This window comes from Gasterosteus aculeatus, chromosome X (genome assembly GCF_964276395.1).
Source record: "Gasterosteus aculeatus chromosome X, fGasAcu3.hap1.1, whole genome shotgun sequence".
Classification (NCBI taxonomy): Eukaryota; Metazoa; Chordata; class Actinopteri; order Perciformes; family Gasterosteidae; genus Gasterosteus; species Gasterosteus aculeatus.
Genome location: NC_135698.1, coordinates 15,052,120 through 15,070,984, shown reverse-complemented (window position 1 = coordinate 15,070,984; position 18,865 = coordinate 15,052,120). Strand labels below are relative to the sequence as shown.

General features: G+C 46.5%; 1 protein-coding gene across 4 annotated transcripts in view; it reads left to right on the top strand.

The window, feature by feature from the left end:
• mgat4c (mgat4 family member C) overlaps positions 1–11,478 on the top strand; it is a 79,250-nt gene extending 67,772 nt beyond the window's left edge. For 3 of the 4 annotated variants that reach the window (XM_040163280.2, XM_040163279.2, XM_040163282.2), the window contains 3 exons: positions 8,533–8,678; positions 9,212–9,359; positions 9,788–11,478. In XM_040163280.2, coding sequence (XP_040019214.2) covers positions 8,550–8,678; positions 9,212–9,359; positions 9,788–10,944 — 1,434 coding nt within the window. In that variant the 5' untranslated portion in view covers positions 8,533–8,549 and the 3' untranslated portion in view covers positions 10,945–11,478. Of the gene's footprint in view, positions 1–1,664; positions 1,806–8,532; positions 8,679–9,211; positions 9,360–9,787 lie in introns of those variants that run through there. The other variant, XM_078082387.1, reaches the window with a different exon arrangement.
• The last annotated feature ends 7,387 nt before the right edge of the window (positions 11,479–18,865 follow it).

Genomic DNA, 18,865 nt, shown 5'->3' with positions numbered 1-18,865 from the left:
TTCTTGATTTGAATTTGAAACGCTACCGTGATTGCCATGTCAGCTTTTAACTCCGTGCTGAAGCTCTTTGTGTGTCTTTTGTAGTGATTTTAATTTTGTTTCCCAACAGCTCCCACAGAGGTGCTAATCTGAACCACCTTTTTCATGCAAGCACAAAAGGTTCCATTCAAACGAAGAAATCTGACCTTGATACCTTTAGAAAAAGTTTTTATTTTCCAGTTTTAAATATAACCTTTTACAAACTATGGTGGAATCCATTGAGTCGGACATATTCAGCAGGAACGAGCCGCCATTGCCATACAATTTAAGAAACCTATGTATGTTTTTCCTTTTTTTTTTTTTAAGCGATTAATCGTCAAATGCTTTAAAATTGTGAATCGTCGACTGAACTTTTCAAACTAAATCCCAGGCTGTTGAAGAGTGACTGTCTCGATCTCCCCCCAAGGGGGGGGGTTATGTCACAGAAGGCAAACTCAAACGGAGTGGACGATTCTTCCTTCTCACTCTAAACCAAATTGAAAGCTCCAGCCGCCCGGCTGGTGACACGCGGTCGAAACCTGACACGTCGTGGACACGGCTGAGTCACATCATTAAAACAGAAACGTCTATTACCAATCACAGTGTGGCTCCAGGAGAGTCTTTGGAGCAGCTTTTATAACTCGTGGGCACGTCGAGTCCGAGGATACGAGTCACAGTTGCAAGCCGGTTGTTAGAAGTAAGGTAGTACGGTAGATTTCGTATAAAAAATAGGAGATAATTGAGTGTCGATGGGCCACGTTCAAAAACCGCCAACCTATGAAACCAGGTACGTTCTGTTTAAAGAAGATAGGTGCTAATTAAATATATATATTGCTTTATATTATTGATAAATCAGCTCAAAATGGAGGCTGCGCCTTTTACATTCACCGGCGGGCTTTGAGGCGTCTGTGATTTAATGCAAACCCAGTTCCGTGAGCTCGCATTCAGCGTTTTGGCAGACCAAAAAATCTCATTCCCTAAGAGCACTTGAACGCATGCACCATCATACTGGGTGAAACTGGGCCGTCTCATTGTGTCTCCGGTCCTCTTTATGAAAAGCCTGCCAGGGGCTCGTCTTCCAGCGCACTGAATGTGTAGGGAGGAGATAGTGCTTTCTCATGTTATCTGCCACCGGCCTCTTGCCCCTTCAGCCATTTTCTCATTTCACAGATTTGACCAGGAGGTGACCTTGGCTTTTTAAGTGCTTTTAAGGCAGAGCCAAGTCTCCTCTTCCCTTTCCCTGTCTCACAAATGGACACAGAGAGAAAGAGGAGATTTCTTTCCAACCTTTTTCTTCAATGGCCTTTTTTTCTCTTTTTTTCCCCAAACCTCTCACATGCGCGTAGCCACTGACCACTTTTCCTTCTGTTTTTTTTTGTGATGTAGTAGACCTGATGACAGGCTGTTGTCTGCTAATCCTAAAAGGGTCTGTGCTTTTAATGTAGAAAGTGGCCCCAGGAGAGCAGCAGCATATGTTTATTACACATGACGCGTAGTCTATTAGCACAGAGTGATGCAACAAGGAACAAAGAAAAAGAGTCCTTCACCACGTCCAAATACCGAGCATCTCGTGTCTCCGATGTGAGTCATTTGTAGGACCGGCTGCATCTTCAGACGAGTGTCCACTAGGACGGGGACGGGATTTATTGGAAGCAAACCCATTGGCGATTCTTCTTGAAAGGACGAAGATCGATTGGTCTTTTTCAGTCCGGTTCTTTATCGATTCGTTGTTGGCTGGAAAAAGAAAGTATTTAAGGGGATTCAACGTTTGTCACCACCATCCTGATGTGAGTGAAAGCTGTGAACATTTTTGAATAGTATCCTCTTACTTTGTTATTATTAAAGTGGTTATTTGCATAAAAGCATAAAAGTAGTCACATTCTTTAGTGGAATATTTGCTCTCATTTAAACACATTTGGGCTTTAGTAGTTTTGATTATATATTATTAACTGCTGACAGAAAGTGTGTGTTTTTAATTGTAAATGTCTCCTTCAAACAACTTCATTCAAGTTTCTAAAAACTCACTTGCACACGATTGCAATACTCGCAAAAATAAAGAAATAGCCTTGAGCTTTTATTGTGAAAGGAAGGAACAGACGTGACCGAATGTTTCTCATGGACACATTCAACTCACTTTGTTTCATCATTTATTATTTAATGCATACATCAGCCATTAAGAGGCAGGTGGTCTGCTGGTCCCCTGCAGCCCTACGGGGGTCCACACACTACAACATACTCCTGCTTTCTGTCGTAAATATAAATAAATAAGAGTGCAACATACTCCATTGGGGAATCCTGATACATAGTTTAAATGGAGACGAGTTTTTTAAAGAATATCTAGTGATCATACTTATAGATACAGACAGAGCCTGGTTGGTGAGTACAGTATCACAAATAAATCCACGTGTATCTCAATATATAAAAAAAAAAAAAAAATCTTTCAGTTATTTAGTGGATTATTCCCCTCTTTAGAAAGTAGCAGTGCTTTTACGTGCGTTTTTTTCAACGTGTCCCTCTGTGTCAACATGTGTACCGCTCACATGTCAACTGTGCTTTCTGCTGGAAATAAGCAAAGTCCTTGTCCCCCCCACCCTCCCCCACCCTCCCCCGAGTGCCCCCCTGGCGGAGAGCTAATCTGGGTCAAAGTGTTAACTGCTTACTGGGGCTGCGAAGAGGCTCAGCCACACGCAAATCATTTCTCACACCTCCCGCCCTCGTGCTCGTGTTTTCCCCCTGACCTTAAAACGTAAACACACTTCGGAAAGCTTTCGGGGCGCAAGCGCGTCCTCGAAGCCTCTTCAGATCCTCCCGGATGAGGCGCGAGTGGCGGCTAGATGTCGCCCGTTGAGCCCTTTGATTGCTCCATGATGTATGTAGCCCTCTGCTTTTTTTATATCACTGACAGCGTTGGTTCCAGATGTTTTGCGGCTTGATTGCTGTGCAGGTAGCTTGATGAGGACCTACTCCGTCCAACACCTGGTCCGCTGCTGGTCTCGGAAAAGGAAGACGAACCCCCCCCCCCCTGATGTGGATGTATTGGGAAAAGCTTTGTCAACACGTCGTGGCATGAGAACAAGGTGCTGTCGTCTCCCGGCGCGAGCTTTGAAATGGGCGAGGACGCCGCTTCCAGATGTTCGCGTATCAGAGGCCGTTTGGGGGGCTTCTTTCTTTACGGCCTGTCTGGCTCACGGGCACCTCGTGGGACAGCAGCTGAGACGCCCGCTCTCACCGGACTGCTCGTTACTCCCTCGAGGGCCGCGGTTGGTGGTGGCAGGAGGGAAGGGGGGAGGAGAGGGGGGGGCAGCATGCCTTTGGGGAGTGCATCACTTTCTGCACACACACAAACACTTCCTTCCATTAGAAGGAGTGCCCCCCAGCAGTCGACAGCGCTGATGGGCACAGCTGGGGGGGGGGTAGGCGATAGGGGACAGGCCGTCGCGTTGTCGAACATCTGGTCGGGTCCTCAGCGAAAACGTCTGGCCACGAAAGTTTGACAGATCTGTGCGTGCGCAGCAGGTTCTGGAAGATTTCACCATCAGGAGACGACTCGACAGCCTCCGGATGCAGAGAGGGAATAAAAAGCTGAGAGAGAGTTTGACTTGCTATCGGGACACGTGGTTTACAGGAAGCACGCGGTGGATCTCCCAGTCACGCGGCTTTCAGGCTTTAATTTACCCCCCCCCCCCTTCAATTGCAATCCAGATGGTTCAGGTGCTTCTATAAGACGCGGGTCGCCGGGTCTTTGTAAATGAGACCTTCCTCTGTGCGTAGACGTAGTAATCGCTAAACTGTTTGACCAATTGGAATCATAAACAAAACAGGCATTTCATAATAAAAGGATTTATTACTCCGACCTGCGCCACGACTTTGTTATCAACAGAAAGCCCTTGTTACTCTCGGCCTTTTATGGTGAAAGGAAATCCATTGAAAGTGGCTAAAGGCCCGACACAAAGCAACTGCTGAATCCCCGCAAATCTGCAGGCTTAATTGATTATTTGTGCAGAGCTGTATATCTGCAAGGTGCAGGATACCCAGGGGAAATAACGTAAAACAGATAACAAGATGAAATGAGGGGGAATTGCTTTCTGCTAGCTATTTTATTCATCTTTTCCCCTTTTCTTATGCACAATGAGTTTCCCATCTAGGTTTTTCCCATTACGCAAACGTAGCCTCACATTGTGAACGCCAAGGCGGCCTAAATGAAAAGTTGAGAGTTGATTTGAGCAGGCGAGAAATGTTTGTTAAAAGGTTATTTTGATTTCTGAATAAGCCATGGAGGAAATCAATGTTGTGTGTACCGAAAGACTCGCACACAAGAATATTTTATTTTCAAATCTTATCTTCATTATTCTGCCTCTCAGTCCCCCTCCAGCATTCAAAGGGATGAATTCATCACGCTGATATAGTACACTGTATATATATATATATATATATATATATATATATATATATATATATATATATATATATGTATATGTATATATTTATTTACATAGATTGTGTATGTATATATATACATACATATACATACACAATGTAAATGTGTATATATATTGTGTACTATGTGTGTTTGCAGGTGTCGCTATCGAGGCGAGTCACGTGATCGCCGAGGCGTCCTCGCGTCTCGCTTCCACTCTTGTGGAAACACCTTTTTGAAAAGATCGACCTTGGGAAGATGTGAAATTACTGTGTTTCTCAACTCGTGTTTGTGGCACGTTAATGCTTCCCAGTCTTTACATACGCCCCCCCCCCCCCCCCTCCCCCCCTCTCCCCTCCCATTCACTTTACTCTTCGCTTCTTCGCTTCCCTTTCACAGCACTCGAAGAAAAAGAATGTTGGTATTTTTGTCATGCGGGGGGAATGTCTTCCACTCGGCAGCAATCAAGCCATTAGGAATGGGGGGAGGGGGGGGGGGGGGGTTATGCCTTTAGTTTTCTGTTGTTTTGGTGTGATATAGAATTCCGGGTGTTTGGTTGCATCAGGCCAGACAATAATTGCCTTCTCCTCGCTGGGGAGCGCCTCTGCTTCCATTTGAAGTCTGCCACTGTCAGTTTTCACCGTTAGAGAGAGGGGGGGGGGGGGGGGGGAGGTTTCAGCAGGGAATAGAAGACAATTCCTGGATCAGCCATCTCATACGGGCTGCCAGAGCGAGGAGGACATTGAGGATGAATCCAGGGAGGTTTTGCCAATGTCATTTCTGCCGTAGAACCTGGAAACTGGAATATGAAAAAAAAAAGATAAAAACTAATATGAGCAGTTATGGACTTCATAGATACAGCTCGACGGTGGGCAGCTGCTGACAATTTTGAAGATAAGATCATGAGTTTCAAACCTAAAATTATAACCAAAAGTTCAGAATCTTATGCTCCAAATTGTAAGAAGCAGGATTTCTTCTTCATTGCCTTCATCATACCAGTCTTGACAGAGCTCTTTAGGTAATTCTCCTACTCTGTGGTTTGGTTTTCATCCCCTCGGGCACTGATCTTTGTGAACAGCAACATAATAACCCTGAGCTTGCGGTGACGTCCAGGACTGATGGGCAGAATGTCTCCAGCTGAGAGCTGTTTCCAAACCCCGAGGCTCTAGTCACAGCGTGGTACAAACAGGCGATAGCTGCTGTTAAGGATTTTCTCACTCTGATCGTACTTTCCATCTCTTCAAAGAGCGACGGCAGTAATGACAGCGAGGAACTCTGGCCTCTGCAGCCTCTGTTGTTCCGACAAATGACCAAAAGCAGAGAATTCTCAATTTAAAAAAAAAAGTGAGGTGTGAATGATCCTGATCAAATTGGACTTTGAGCCACAACACTGAGCGCGTCATTAGTTTGTGAGGCCCTTGCGGCTTCGCGTCGCTTTTGTCACGCCGTTGATGCGGCCGAGCTCCCTTTGTGTCGATCTGACGCTGTTTAACCTTCGTGCTGAGAACGCGGCTTTCAAGAAGAGCTGATACGAGTTAAGTGCTGGGTACATGCGAGAGGAGAGGCGGTGTTGTGGTTTATTTGGTCTGGTTCACATACACACACACACACACACACGGTGCATGAAGCGAATTTAACAGCCCCAGCCTGTGTGTGTGTGTGTGTGCGCCGTGTACCGAGATGGTGCTGGCGACGTCTGAGGGTGTGACTGCCAGGACGACGCACCCGCTATAAAGCGCTCTTAGTCCACTTCACTGCTGCAGGTTCATGCCACAAGACTGAACACAACGCGCGCACGCCTCTGTCTCGTTAATGGATGCCCTCAGTGAATCCGTACCGCCATGCGTGTGCCTGTATGTGCCTAAGAGTATACAGCAGATGGGAGTGATGGCGTGGCTTCTTTGCTACATCTGGGGCAGGTAGCGAGGAGCGAGCAGGCCTCCCAGCTGCTGTCAGGATGAGCGTCTCTGAGCACACGCTGAATTATTGAAGTGAAGAAGCGCCTCTGCTTTGTCTCGTGTCACCAGGATGGACGCCCACAACTCCGACCTGAGACGTCAGCTCCCTTCTAACACAATGCGGAGCAGCGGTTTGATTACGGCTCCTCCGCCGGATCGCGCTAAAACGAACCAAAGTTTCATTGTAGGTCGGGAGTCTCGACGGCGCTCGTGTTCGCGCAGAAGGGAAACGCTGCTGCCGAGTTCCCGCCGAGGATGATGAGGCGGCCGTTTAAAGCTACCTGAGCCGAGGTGTCAGAAGGACTCGTGTTCTTGTAGTCATCAGCCCAGGTTCCTCCAAAGTGGCTCTAATGATGCCTCTCATCACGATGCCGCACTCAGCTTCCCTCCAGCAGAACGCTGCCACTTACCGCAGACATGCCGCGAATATAACGGAGACAACGCAGCAGCTTCTGCTTCAGCCTGAACGGGGCCACGCAACTCGTTACGTAACAACAGCGTACTAATATCAGTCACTGTTTACGGGTTTCGTGAGACGACAGCGCAGTGTATGGGTGAACATCGCAGACTGTATATAAGAAGTGGGCGTAGTCACCGTGACGCCACCCACCGATTGGTGGACGGGCCGTCCCCTTTTTGGGTTATGAATCCGTCGTTTTTGGAAGCGATGAACAGAAATGGCCGTGTTTGCAATGCGGAGGAGTGTTGCCACACGCGGCTTCATAGCGGCAGCGACCGGTCAATCCCAATGAGCCCACCCCTGAGCAGTAATTTAATTCAAGGTCTATTTGCCTCTAAATGGACCATCATTTGGTAAATGAACATCACGATTTGGACTTCTAAATAGAGACCACTAAATAGAGACCATAAACTGATGTATGCAATGTTTACCGAGGCGAAAAATGTTTGGGGTGGGTTCATTTTCATGTAGATTTCTATATATCCGTTTCACAAGAATTTCATCTCGTCCCATTAATAATCCAGCGCATCCTTCTCCTTTACAGCGGCACTGTCATCTTTCTAAACGTATGTGTTTCGGATTGAATTATTTACAGGAGGACAACATCATCATTACATCAGTGCATCTTCATTTCTTATGCTCCTTTGAATTTATATTTACTATTTACGAAAATACAGCCAATGACCGGATCACAACTCAAGATTTCTTTTTACAAGCATACAAACGCTGTGATGTAATAATACAGCTTGATAATACAACGTGATAATACCGATAATCGTTGTCCAAATTGAATCCCACTGGGTAGAAAATTGCACACACCGGACCGCCGTGGATGATAATGGTTGAATTTAGTTTTTAGAACACAAAGAGCTATTGACCGCCCGCCTCCCAGGTGAGGCTGACTCTCGGTGCGGGCGATCGATGTGCCTGTGGTCATTGAACTGAGCTTAGAGGTAGTTTGTATTCTATTAGCAATCAGTGGGGCTTTGCAGCAGTGAAACAAAAGCACATGCTGATGCCTACTTGCTGCCAAAGAAAAGAACCGACTCCAACGGTGTGACTGTACGCTGCTACTTCTACCGCTTTGTCTCCCTCCGCCAGTCACGGTTGTCCGGGTGCTACGAGGAGTCTCCAAAGGGGGCGTGGCCTAATACCAGCTTGTTATAGCTGTTCGGGTCACAGCTTCTGCTGCTGCTCGGAAGCCTCTTGATGCGTGAACATAGACATTGTGATCTCTTAAGCGTTAGGAAGCAACAAGGTTGAAACATTCACCCACGATTTAGTCCCCCTACAGAAACTCAAGGAGAAAGGCAGTGAAAGACAAGGGACCAAATCAAACACCCAATAGCTGTCTTTTTGCAGATTATAAAATCACATGGATGCATTAAATCTGGGTGTCCCCCACAAACCCCCCGAATTGACTTTCCGTTGGAAAGTGTCCCTGCACAGTGAGCACGAACCAATAGGTTGCATTTGCTGACTACTTCCCAAAGTGCCCCGGTACTAGGCTGCATATCAACTGGTTAGAAGTCTGCTGAAGAATGATTACGATGCCGGTTGAAGATAATCACGTCACGTGGCCGCATGGTCCTATAACGAATCCCTCTACGATCGGGTGACGCTTGACACGCAGTTGTTTCTTTGGCACTGAAAGTGTTCCTCGTGTGCTTCTCCTGCAGATCCCACAGAGGACGACATGAGGCTGGTGTGGAAATCCCTGGACAAAATGAGGTGTCTGAGGAAGCGCTCCACTATTCCCTTTCTCGGCTTCCTCATCACCTTCCTTCTCTTCCTCAACCTCTACATCGAGGATGGCTTCGTGCTGGTTAGTGTCAGACACATTTGCCAAAATATGCTTTTTAAAACAAATGTGTTCTTGCACTTTTCCCTTTTATAAATTGCTTGTTTTAAAGGAAACAGGTTTACATTTTTTATAACATGGACCCAAGTTGAAATCATCTTTGATTTCTTATTCATGGTGCCATCAAAAGCCGGTGATCACGGTACATTATCTGTGTTTGTAATTTAAATTATTGAGCGATAGTTTGCATCTCTGGTGGATCCATTTGCTGGGTCTGCAAACTGCCTGTGGGGCTTTTAATATTCCCTTTGTCTCAGAGCGTTGAGGGTTAGCCCCCCCACTCAGAGACACATATTGTCTCCAGTCGCTACAGGATGTTGGAGAAAGTCTTCCCCTCATTTCAATTATTCACTGTTAGAAATGCACATTTGCGCGAGGACTTTCCTGTCCCCTCTCCGCCGGCGTTCGAACAGCTTGTACATGTTTAGTTCCTTTTTTTTCCCCTCTCCATTGTTCATAATGCAAAGCCGAGATGTGTTTTTCATCCCGTCTTCCAGGAAGGAGATAAGAGGCAGCTCAGGGAAACGTCGGTCTGCCCTTCGAGTGCAGCGCGATACGTTCACACATTCAGAGACCTGAGCAATGCCTCCGGAGCCATTAATGTCACGTATCGTTACCTCGCCGGTGCCCCACTGAACCGCAAGAGTAAGTTTCATGTTTGTTTAAACAGGACTTTGCATCCGCTGGTTTACGTCGTACAGTAGACGTAAGCGCGAGATGAAATGCAACTGCTCTACTGAGACCTTTCTGCCCCAGAATGAACACCTTGGTTTAGTCACTATGACAATGTTTTACATGTAATGCAAAATGCTCAGATTTATGGTCTATGGCGATTACATTATGTTTATACATAATTGAATCACTGAAATAAATCTGTAAAGAATTTAGCATTTTATTTCTAGCTTAACTGTAGCTTTTGCTGTTATGTTACGACTTACGAGTATGTGCGTCGCTGTGTTGGACTTTGTTCACTTGGTGGTTGTGTATTCATGCCCCCTCTATTAAGTTTGAGATATTTTAACACAAAACTCACGCAATCCAAACCCCATGTAAACGACGATTTTTGTTCCCAGAGTATCTCACCATCGGACTGTCATCAGTCAAAAGAAAAAGAGGGAACTACCTGCTGGAGACCATCAAGTCCATCTTCGATCAGTCCAGCTACGAGGAGCTCAAAGAGATCGTGGTCGTGGTCCACCTGGCCGACTTCGACCTGGTCTGGTGTGAGAACCTGGTGCAGGAAATCAGCAGGAAGTTTGCTCACCACATCATAGCCGGACGCCTCCTGGTGATCCAGGCCCCGGAGGAGTTCTACCCGTCTCTGGACGGGCTGAAGAGGAACTACAACGACCCGGAGGACCGCGTCCGTTTCCGCTCCAAGCAGAACGCCGACTACGCCTTCCTGCTCAACTTCTGCACCAACCTCTCCGACTTCTACATGATGTTGGAGGACGACGTCCGCTGCTCCAGGAACTTCCTGACGGCGCTGAAGAAGGTGATCACCTCCAGGGAAGGCTCCTACTGGGTGATGCTGGAGTTCTCCAAGCTGGGCTACATCGGGAAGCTGTACCACTCCAGGGACCTGCCCCGCCTGGCCCACTTCCTCCTCATGTTCTACCAGGAGATGCCCTGCGACTGGCTCCTCATCCACTTCAGGGGCCTGCTGGCCCAGAAGGACGTGATCCGCTTCAAGCCCTCGCTGTTCCAGCACATGGGCTACTACTCCTCCTACAAAGGGGCCGAGAACAAGCTGAAGGACGACGACTTTGAGGAGGACGCCGTAGACATTCCCGACAACCCCCTCGCCAGCATGTACACCAACATCAACGTCTTTGAGAACTACGACACCACCAAGGCCTACAGCACCGCGGACGAGTACTTCTGGGGGAAGCCTCCTTCCACGGGAGACTTCTTCCTCATAATCTTCAACAAGTCAACCAAAATCAGTAAAATTAAGATTGCTACTGGTTCTGACGACAGGCAGAATGACATTCTTCACCACGGCGCCCTGGAGGTCGGAGAGAAACTAGTCGGCACTAAAAAAGGGAAACAGTGTTCCTCTTTTATCACATTGGGGGAGTTTAAGAACGGCAACATTGAGGTGCAAGACGTAGACCACAAAATCTCCTTTGACATTGAGTGTGTTCGCATTGTGGTGACAGCCGGTCAGAAAGAGTGGCTCATCATAAGAAGTATAAGTTTATGGACTACGCAACCCCCCATCCAATGAGGTCCACCCACAAGAGACGCCTGCAAGGTTTCCATTAGTATTATTTAACAATGTATGTGTTTACAGGTTTATTTATTAATTTTATATGTATTTATTGATACTCATTTGATTGATGAATCAATCTATAGTTTTGTTTTTTATACCTGAGGGATACAATGCTATCATATATAAGGATATATATATAGTGGTATTGTTTTACAACATTGGCTTGGGTTGGTTTGGGTCTGTATAAGTTCTAGGAAAAGATCAAACGCAGTGATGAGTTGATCCCACAAACAGGTGTTTGCGTGTCTCCAAAGGCTGGTAAGTCTTATTCTTTCGTGCCATAGAACTCGGTTGGTTGAAATGCTTCTTCATCAGAATAAACTTGGGCTTTTCCGTACATTTTGAGTGAGCCCTTCATACAGGGTCTGTAAATACTCACTGGTGCACCACTACAACACCAATGTGTATTAATACACAGGTAAAAATAGCCTTAAGATTTGGGATTTATGTTTTAGAGGAAATAAATGGACTTTGGCTGAGATCCACAGACATGAGATCAAAAAACTACTTGAGCGGGAATAAACCATTTTAAGTCTTTTCATGGCATCTGTTGGCATTAAAGTACCCAGAAGAATCACACCAGCCTTATACTTAAATGGTTCCAAGCTAAATATAAGTTAGGGAGGTTTTGTGTGATCGTTCAGAGTTGTGTCTGGTGCAAAGTGTAACCATGAAGCAGGTTTATTTGCATTAAACCAGCACAGTTGCCAGAGAAATACATAGCACGCAAACTTACTGCAAATGAATATGTTGGACGGGGACTTTTGCTATCATTCAAACCAAGTGGCGTCATGTATCAAGCTGCTGTTGAAGGTTCCCAAAAGCTAAACGTTGACTTTACATAAGGATGTCTGCCAAAGACGGTTGTTATTTATCTCCTATTCATCACCTCGTGCTTTGCAAGATGTACATTGCCAACACATTTTTTCATTCAACTTTTCCAATTATCTCTAGTTATGATCTGTATCAGTTTGTCAATATTCTAAAAGTCATTTCTTGCAGATATGACCCTGACCTTCGGTAGCGTTGTAACGTATTTGTATGGATGATGCGATGAACCAAACATTACAGAATGTTTTGAAAGCTCTTCAGAAAGATGAGAAAAGTGGGCGATGAACACTTATCTCACCATACTATTGATTTTATTGTAAATGGCCGCTGTGATGGGGAAAGTAATGGAGGTACTGTCCATTTAAAGCTATTGTGACTTGCAGTTTAACGAGAGCGCAGCACTCAGAATGTCCCCATTTTGCTCTTGACTGTTTCCTTCCCTGTAAAGTGTCCGAGGTCTTTGTCGCGAGTCGAACCAAACTTTCGCCAGCCTAAAATATTCTTCCCCGATTGAATCATCTTGTTTCGTGTCTGAGTGGGCGGAGCTCCCGGCGCTCCGTCAGGGCCGCTGACAGGAGAACAATGTTGTTGTTTTTTACCCTTCTTCTGCAAGAGCTCAGATTAAATTGCACAGTGAAGAATGGGCCGGTTCTGCTCTTAGGTCTTTTTTTTCCACCACAGCACAATTTTCCCCCAGTAAATTGGTCTGTGTTTGCCTCACGCTGTACACCAGCAAAACAACATCTCCCCTGGAGCTACAGAATCTCAATTCGCTCCTTGCCCCCTGATGCTGCGCTCTCACCACTCCTGTGTTTCTGCTCCCACGCGGTTGCCTCGCCGTGATCCTCGCTCGCGCTTAACGCCGTCTGCTGGCTGGCGGCTTTGGGGGAACTCGCTCGACTTTTCCTTAGATGTGTCCATCTTCAAATTCCCCACCTTGCCTCGTGTTGCCGAACGGCAAACATTCGCAAGAATTAACTCGCCGCGTACTAACCGGCGATCCCAGGCGCCGCTCCGAGCCATTTCGGAGGCGCGCTTTGAAAACATCCCTGGCGCTCTGCATGCTCGTGTAATTACGACCCGTCGGTGAGCAATGTTTACTGAGGGATTAGTCGAGGAATCACCCGACAACGCAATGAAGAGGTAAATGTTTACACGACGCCCTCGGCCTCCAGGAGCAGGAGGTTGAAGCAGGTTGGCATCAGGCATCCGTAGAGCTTTGTTCAGCTGTTTTGCGGCGGCTGTTTTCCCTCGGTGTCGCGCGTCGCCACCTTGAATCCCCCACGTGCCGTCCGAGATGAGATTAGCTCGTTGTTTTTCCTCAGCGCTTCCCTTCGGAAAGTCGCTTCTCATTTGGGTGAATGATTCCGTGACCCGCGTGCCTCCGGGGGTTGGTGTTGGGCGGGGAGGGTTGGGGGGGCAGAGGGAGGGGGAGGGAAGAGGAGGGCAGAGGGAGAGGGGGGGGCGGGACTTCGTTTGAGACGCGCGCCTAGGTGCCAATTCGGCCCAGTATTAAACGTGCTTATGAGCTATAAACACGCGACGTCTCCACGGGGCCGTTGGCTGTTTTACAAGTGTAATGGATGTCTCTGGGACGCCCGAGCAGAGCGGCCCTGTTGTGAGGCTGATATTTCCGGAGGAGAAATTGCCGTCTGATCTTTATTTGAAACAAGACTGCGGCCAAAACGAACCACACGCTGCAGATTTATGGACAGATTTACATCTCGTGGATAACAACAAAAGCTGCATAAATTCCTCAACTGGATGTCAGCAAACTGCTGAGCTCGCCTTTCTTGCTGTTGGCAGCGAGTTTGGCAAACCACAATCCATACCGGCGCCTCAAGTGAACAGTGTGTGCAGGATCAGATTTCATTTCACTGAATTCCAAAGGATGTTTTACAGCTAATAAATGCCCATTTTCCATGTCCATTTGTCAAGAATTACCATCTCTGTGACGGGAAAAGAAAGAGTTTGAGTTTGAGGCTAACTTGCAGAGAGGTAACTGTCTTAGTTTGTTTAACTTAAGTGAATATTGGCTGCGAGTGTCCCCCAAAGCGCCGGGCCAGTGATAAATGTGGATGCAGCGCGCGGGTCCGGAGTTATTTGAAATGTGAGCCGTCTTCCAGTGGAGCATGTACAAAGTGCATGAACTAAAACTCTTCAGTGGATGAAGCAACTCCTTTTATACGTCGGGATCTATGAGTTATTGTTCAGCTTCTGCTATTGAATCTGCACCGGGTTTGTACGTATTTGCCTACCGATGCCACCTTACACAGGTGGGGGGGCTCCCATGTGCTGTGTATGTAGTCAAGTGGAGCGAGTGTGTTAAGATGTCGTTTCTGTGTCGTTTTAACTTTCCATCAGTCTCTTAATTGGTACTGTATTGTAAGATGACATATATTTTTTTACACGTATCGTTTCAAATGTATTTGCTGTGTTGAAATTAGATTAAAGAAATGGATGCTGACTCTGTGGTGCATTAACTGCTGCGAAGTGTTGAGTATGTGTGTCCAGGCTTGAATAACGAACGCCTCGGGGAAAACAGAACCCTGTTTACACGACCGCGGATGAAAAATGTCATCTTTCAGTCTTTGCCTGAACTTGTTTTCTTTCACTCATCGAAAAGCATTGAGTGACATGAATAAAAGTAGAACATACAGTGTACATATTACATTAAAAAAGTGGGGGGGAAACATCTACATTTCCATTTCCTTGAAACTCACGAGTAGAAGGACTCAGATCTTAGTTTAGCCAAAGGAAAAGCCACACATTATTCATTTCAATATTCATATATATTAAAGCAATACGGTACGAGAGGCTGTACATTATAGTCCAATAATGTAATAGTTTGGCGGTGGTGTTGGGCAACCCTGGAACTGTTAATGTTAATATATGAATATTAAAATGAATTCTTTCTTTTTCGCATTGCCCGAAATTGATCATTCGTGGGATTTCTGGTTTTTTTTCAGCGATCGCCACAGAGCTAAAAGCTGAAATGTCAACTAACAGTTGCGCAAAATCTAACCTGTTTGAGTGCGCAGTGATACGGAACGCTCGGGTCAATGTGAACAGCAACTGTACATTATCGCTTAATAATGCACACCCCATGACTCACTCTCAACCAATCAGAACGCTGGATTCCATCTACCTGTCTAATGTATTACTTAATCAAGGCATGGGGTTGGTATTTGTCAAGTTGGGACACACACTTTGTTACACAAAGCGTACTGGCAAACACCTGGGAACATCTGTCAAAGGCATCATTCCGGAGGAGTGCATTAGATCAAGAATTTTAAATTATTGCAAAATGTCGGATCTTTTCTATTGCTTGTTTAAACAGACCCACAGGTTGTTTAGTCCCAAGCCGTCATATACTGTGTTGGTCAGTGACATTACACTTCACACTTACTGTCTTTAGCGAAAGCTCCTACCTAAAATGAGATCACAATCGTATAAATACATTTAAATAATTTCTTTCTTTCTTCAATTCTCCTCTGATGGTTGATGACTTTGACACCTTCCACGTTTCAAGTTGTAAGCTCTGAAAGGTTAAATTGTCAAGAATGAACTGACATATACAGATAAATGTCACACACAGTAAAGAAGCTAGACAAAAAAAATGTTAAACGGGTAAAATCGAAGAAAAGCGGGTAAAAAGGTTTAACAATAATTTATATTTGCTTTCAAATAATAAATGGAAACATGCTGACAGCAATCACTTTAGTTATTATAACTACTAAAATTTCCATGAACTAAAACAAACTCTTAGACTCTGCTGTTAGACGACCCATGTTCTTATAAAACAAATCGATTTTCAAATCGTATCATCTGTTAATTGAACAGTTTGCATTCATAGGGCCGTGCTCGGAAAGTGTGTTCGACAGAGAGCACTCGGCCCACTTGCTATGAACAACAATGTGAACACGTTAAAGAAGCTCACACAGAACACCGGACAAAATGAAATGAATATGTAAACACTCCAATAAAGCTTTGTGTGGAAATAGAATCACGGTTATGAAAAGGTTATGTGACCGGTTGGATAGAGGCTCCTGTTGGAGTCTAATTTAACACCTTCAGGCTTCCACCGTTTCCACACTATTTCAGACACCTTGAATGCTTTGTCACACTCTCCCCGTCTACCGCCCCTACAAAGTCATCTAGAACCAAATGGAAGGTGAGCGTACATGACAGCCGGGCGCCGGAGAAAACACATCCAATCGACCAATTGGCGGCAAGTAGAGGAACCAATATCCTGCATAAGAAGACCTGCACTGCGCACGGCAGGGGACATCAGCCAATCAATCGCTGTGGTTGCCATGGCACTGCCAGCATGTACCTACACGGGGGGGGCAAACCCCATGTGATAATCCGGCTGATATGGATTGTACAGATCCGTCCGGCCCCCTTGTGCCCCTGGGATCCTGCTGCGTGGTGGGATTCCTGTTCCGCATCCCATTCGTTCTCCGCCCACAAAGAAGCAGCGGCAGCGCGTGGAGCGAAAGAACAATTTGAGTTTACTCTCAAGGTGATTTTAAGCACATGCCGGTATAGCGTCGAAAGCCCCCCCCCAAAAAAAAAGATTTTGTTCAGTATACTTGATTCCCTGCAGCACAGACCCACAGGAGCCAGGCGCCACCGCTGAGGTGGGGGAAATGGACGTGGTGAGATCAAAAATAACATGCTATGATCAGACGTAAACACGGGAATTCAAAGTAGGGAAGATGAAGCAAAGCTGAAGGTGGGGAAACATGAAGCAGGTGATGGACGACTTAATAACCTTGTGATTGTGTGTCTACCAGTGATGGAGGGGCCTCTCGGCGTCCCGGTGCTCTCGGGCTGATGATAAACAGGTTACGTCGGACGAGGCGCGAGCCGACCTGCGCCGTCGGCCATCGAACGGGCTTCACGACGGAAGGTGAAAAGTTCTTATCTGCCCGATCTGGAATGAAAAACGGCGCAGGGCCAGGATGAAAGCGCCTCGGGCATTCCATCAAAGAGCACTGCGCTGTATAAGGTCTTCACATGTGCAGAACCGAGGATGAGGACGATCCGCGAGGTACACGGGACGGTACGACTGCGCAGGTCACCACTTTAATCACGCAGGGTTAAGCCGCCCTCTCATAGCACAGGTGATCCATCGCAGAGGGGCAGACGACCCAGGAAATCCCTTTCATCTGCTGACGCGATGCTGGACGCAGAGAAAAAGAGACAATGTGTGAAGCAAAAGCACTCCCCTTGAGTAAACTGAAGACACCCTCTCATCAGAGATACAGCAATCCGGCTCACATGGCGGCTCACTGCCATCACCTCGAAGGACCGTTGTCTCAATGCCGAGCTTAGCTCACGTTGTGTCTGGTGATCCAAACGGCTGGAAGGAAGAGGAGCCGGGCAACGTCTCTGCAGATCAATGGTTCCTTGACTTAGATGAGACCAAATGAGCTCACGCGTCGCCGGCCCTCCCTGCTGCTCATGGCCAACCCCCACAGGAACGCTCATACTCCCGGGCATGTCGTCCAAAATTTGTAAAGGCCATAATTAAAGATTAATGTCAGGGTTTCTCGCATGCGCTGCTTAGATAAGTCCTTTCCCAGGGCGCATTGCTAAAAAAACAAACCAAAAAAAAACGGGGTTGGACACCAGATTTTTCAGCCATCAGAACAAAAGCCCTCGGGTCACTGGCCAACACGATGCTCTCAGCTGAAGGACGAGCAATAACAGCTCTGCTGCCGCCACTGCGACTGGAACAGGGGGAGGTTGACTGGTTTTAATTATCACAGGCAGGCGAAGAGACACAATCAGCCCGCGCCGCGCCGACTGCTCGGCCCTCCGCCACGCGCCACAATTACGATGCTCGTCTCCTTCGCGAAGGGCCGCTTGTAATGTCGGGCCGTGTCGCAGAGCGGGGGATCCGTCTGCCTCGCTTTGTGTGCCTGTCTACTAACAACGGAGGTGCGGATGCCCGGCTGTCTTGTACAGACAGTCAATCGAGTGTCGGCGTTTCGTCATCAGCCTCCACTGAGATACAGATGAGATCTGACCGACTCCAGCGGAGCGGCGGCGGCGGCTGCGTAGCGTGGGCTTGTTGTTCCCTCTTTCACACAACAACACACCATCTCAAGGCTGTTTCTCGATTCTCCCGTGGGAAAGATAAGATCCACAGTGGTTGGCGAGTTAACAATGGACGAGTCGGTTGTGCAATATGATTCTATTGTCATCAAAAGAGCACCAGGGTGGAGGAGGGCCCTATGATGAGGAGAAAAGGCCGACCGTGTCTCCTACTGAGTTCTAACATTTAACCGTTGTTTTTGACCACGTGAGCCAAAACTAGTCGGTTGTGTAAAGCTTCATCGCGGCTTTGTTCAAACGTTGTTTAAGTCGTGGACGTGAATCAAGATACGGTTGAATACTTCACTCGGTACTCGGTGCTTGTAACGCAACCATCTGATCCCCCAGATCTCCTCCATAAATTGACATTTAAAAAAAAAAAAGAATCTGTCATGCAATGAAAAGTATTTGTTTCATTGTGTAACTTGCCATTCAACAGAGAATGGCAGTGAAACTATATGAACATATATGAATTTAGTGCAGCATCATATACCCTATACTCCCATAACGGGAAGGAGCCCAGCCGCTCGCTGCTAACGGCATAATGAGGCAAATCTATTAGCACTCTCCTTGATTGATCTGCTGAGTAGCTGAGCGCCTGCTGAGCAACAACAGATAAATCCTACCAACCCATAAAACAAACAAATTAACAATCAAAGTATCTAAATGACCCAAGCTCGTTTAATGGTTAAAATAAACCGACGCAATATAAAGACATCGATCTATCAATCAATGATCAACTGTTACTGGGACTTTTGTGTCCAATAGACTGGAAGTTCCAAGTGGTTTAATGTGGTTTTACTAAACCTCACCAAGTTGTGTTGGTTTTAATTCACTTTGTAAAACTACAACCGTAATCTGTCATGTACCTCAGATCTCAAGTTAAACACTTGCGATTGCAAACACTGACTTTGACTTTGTTGAACATAGTCCTAAATCT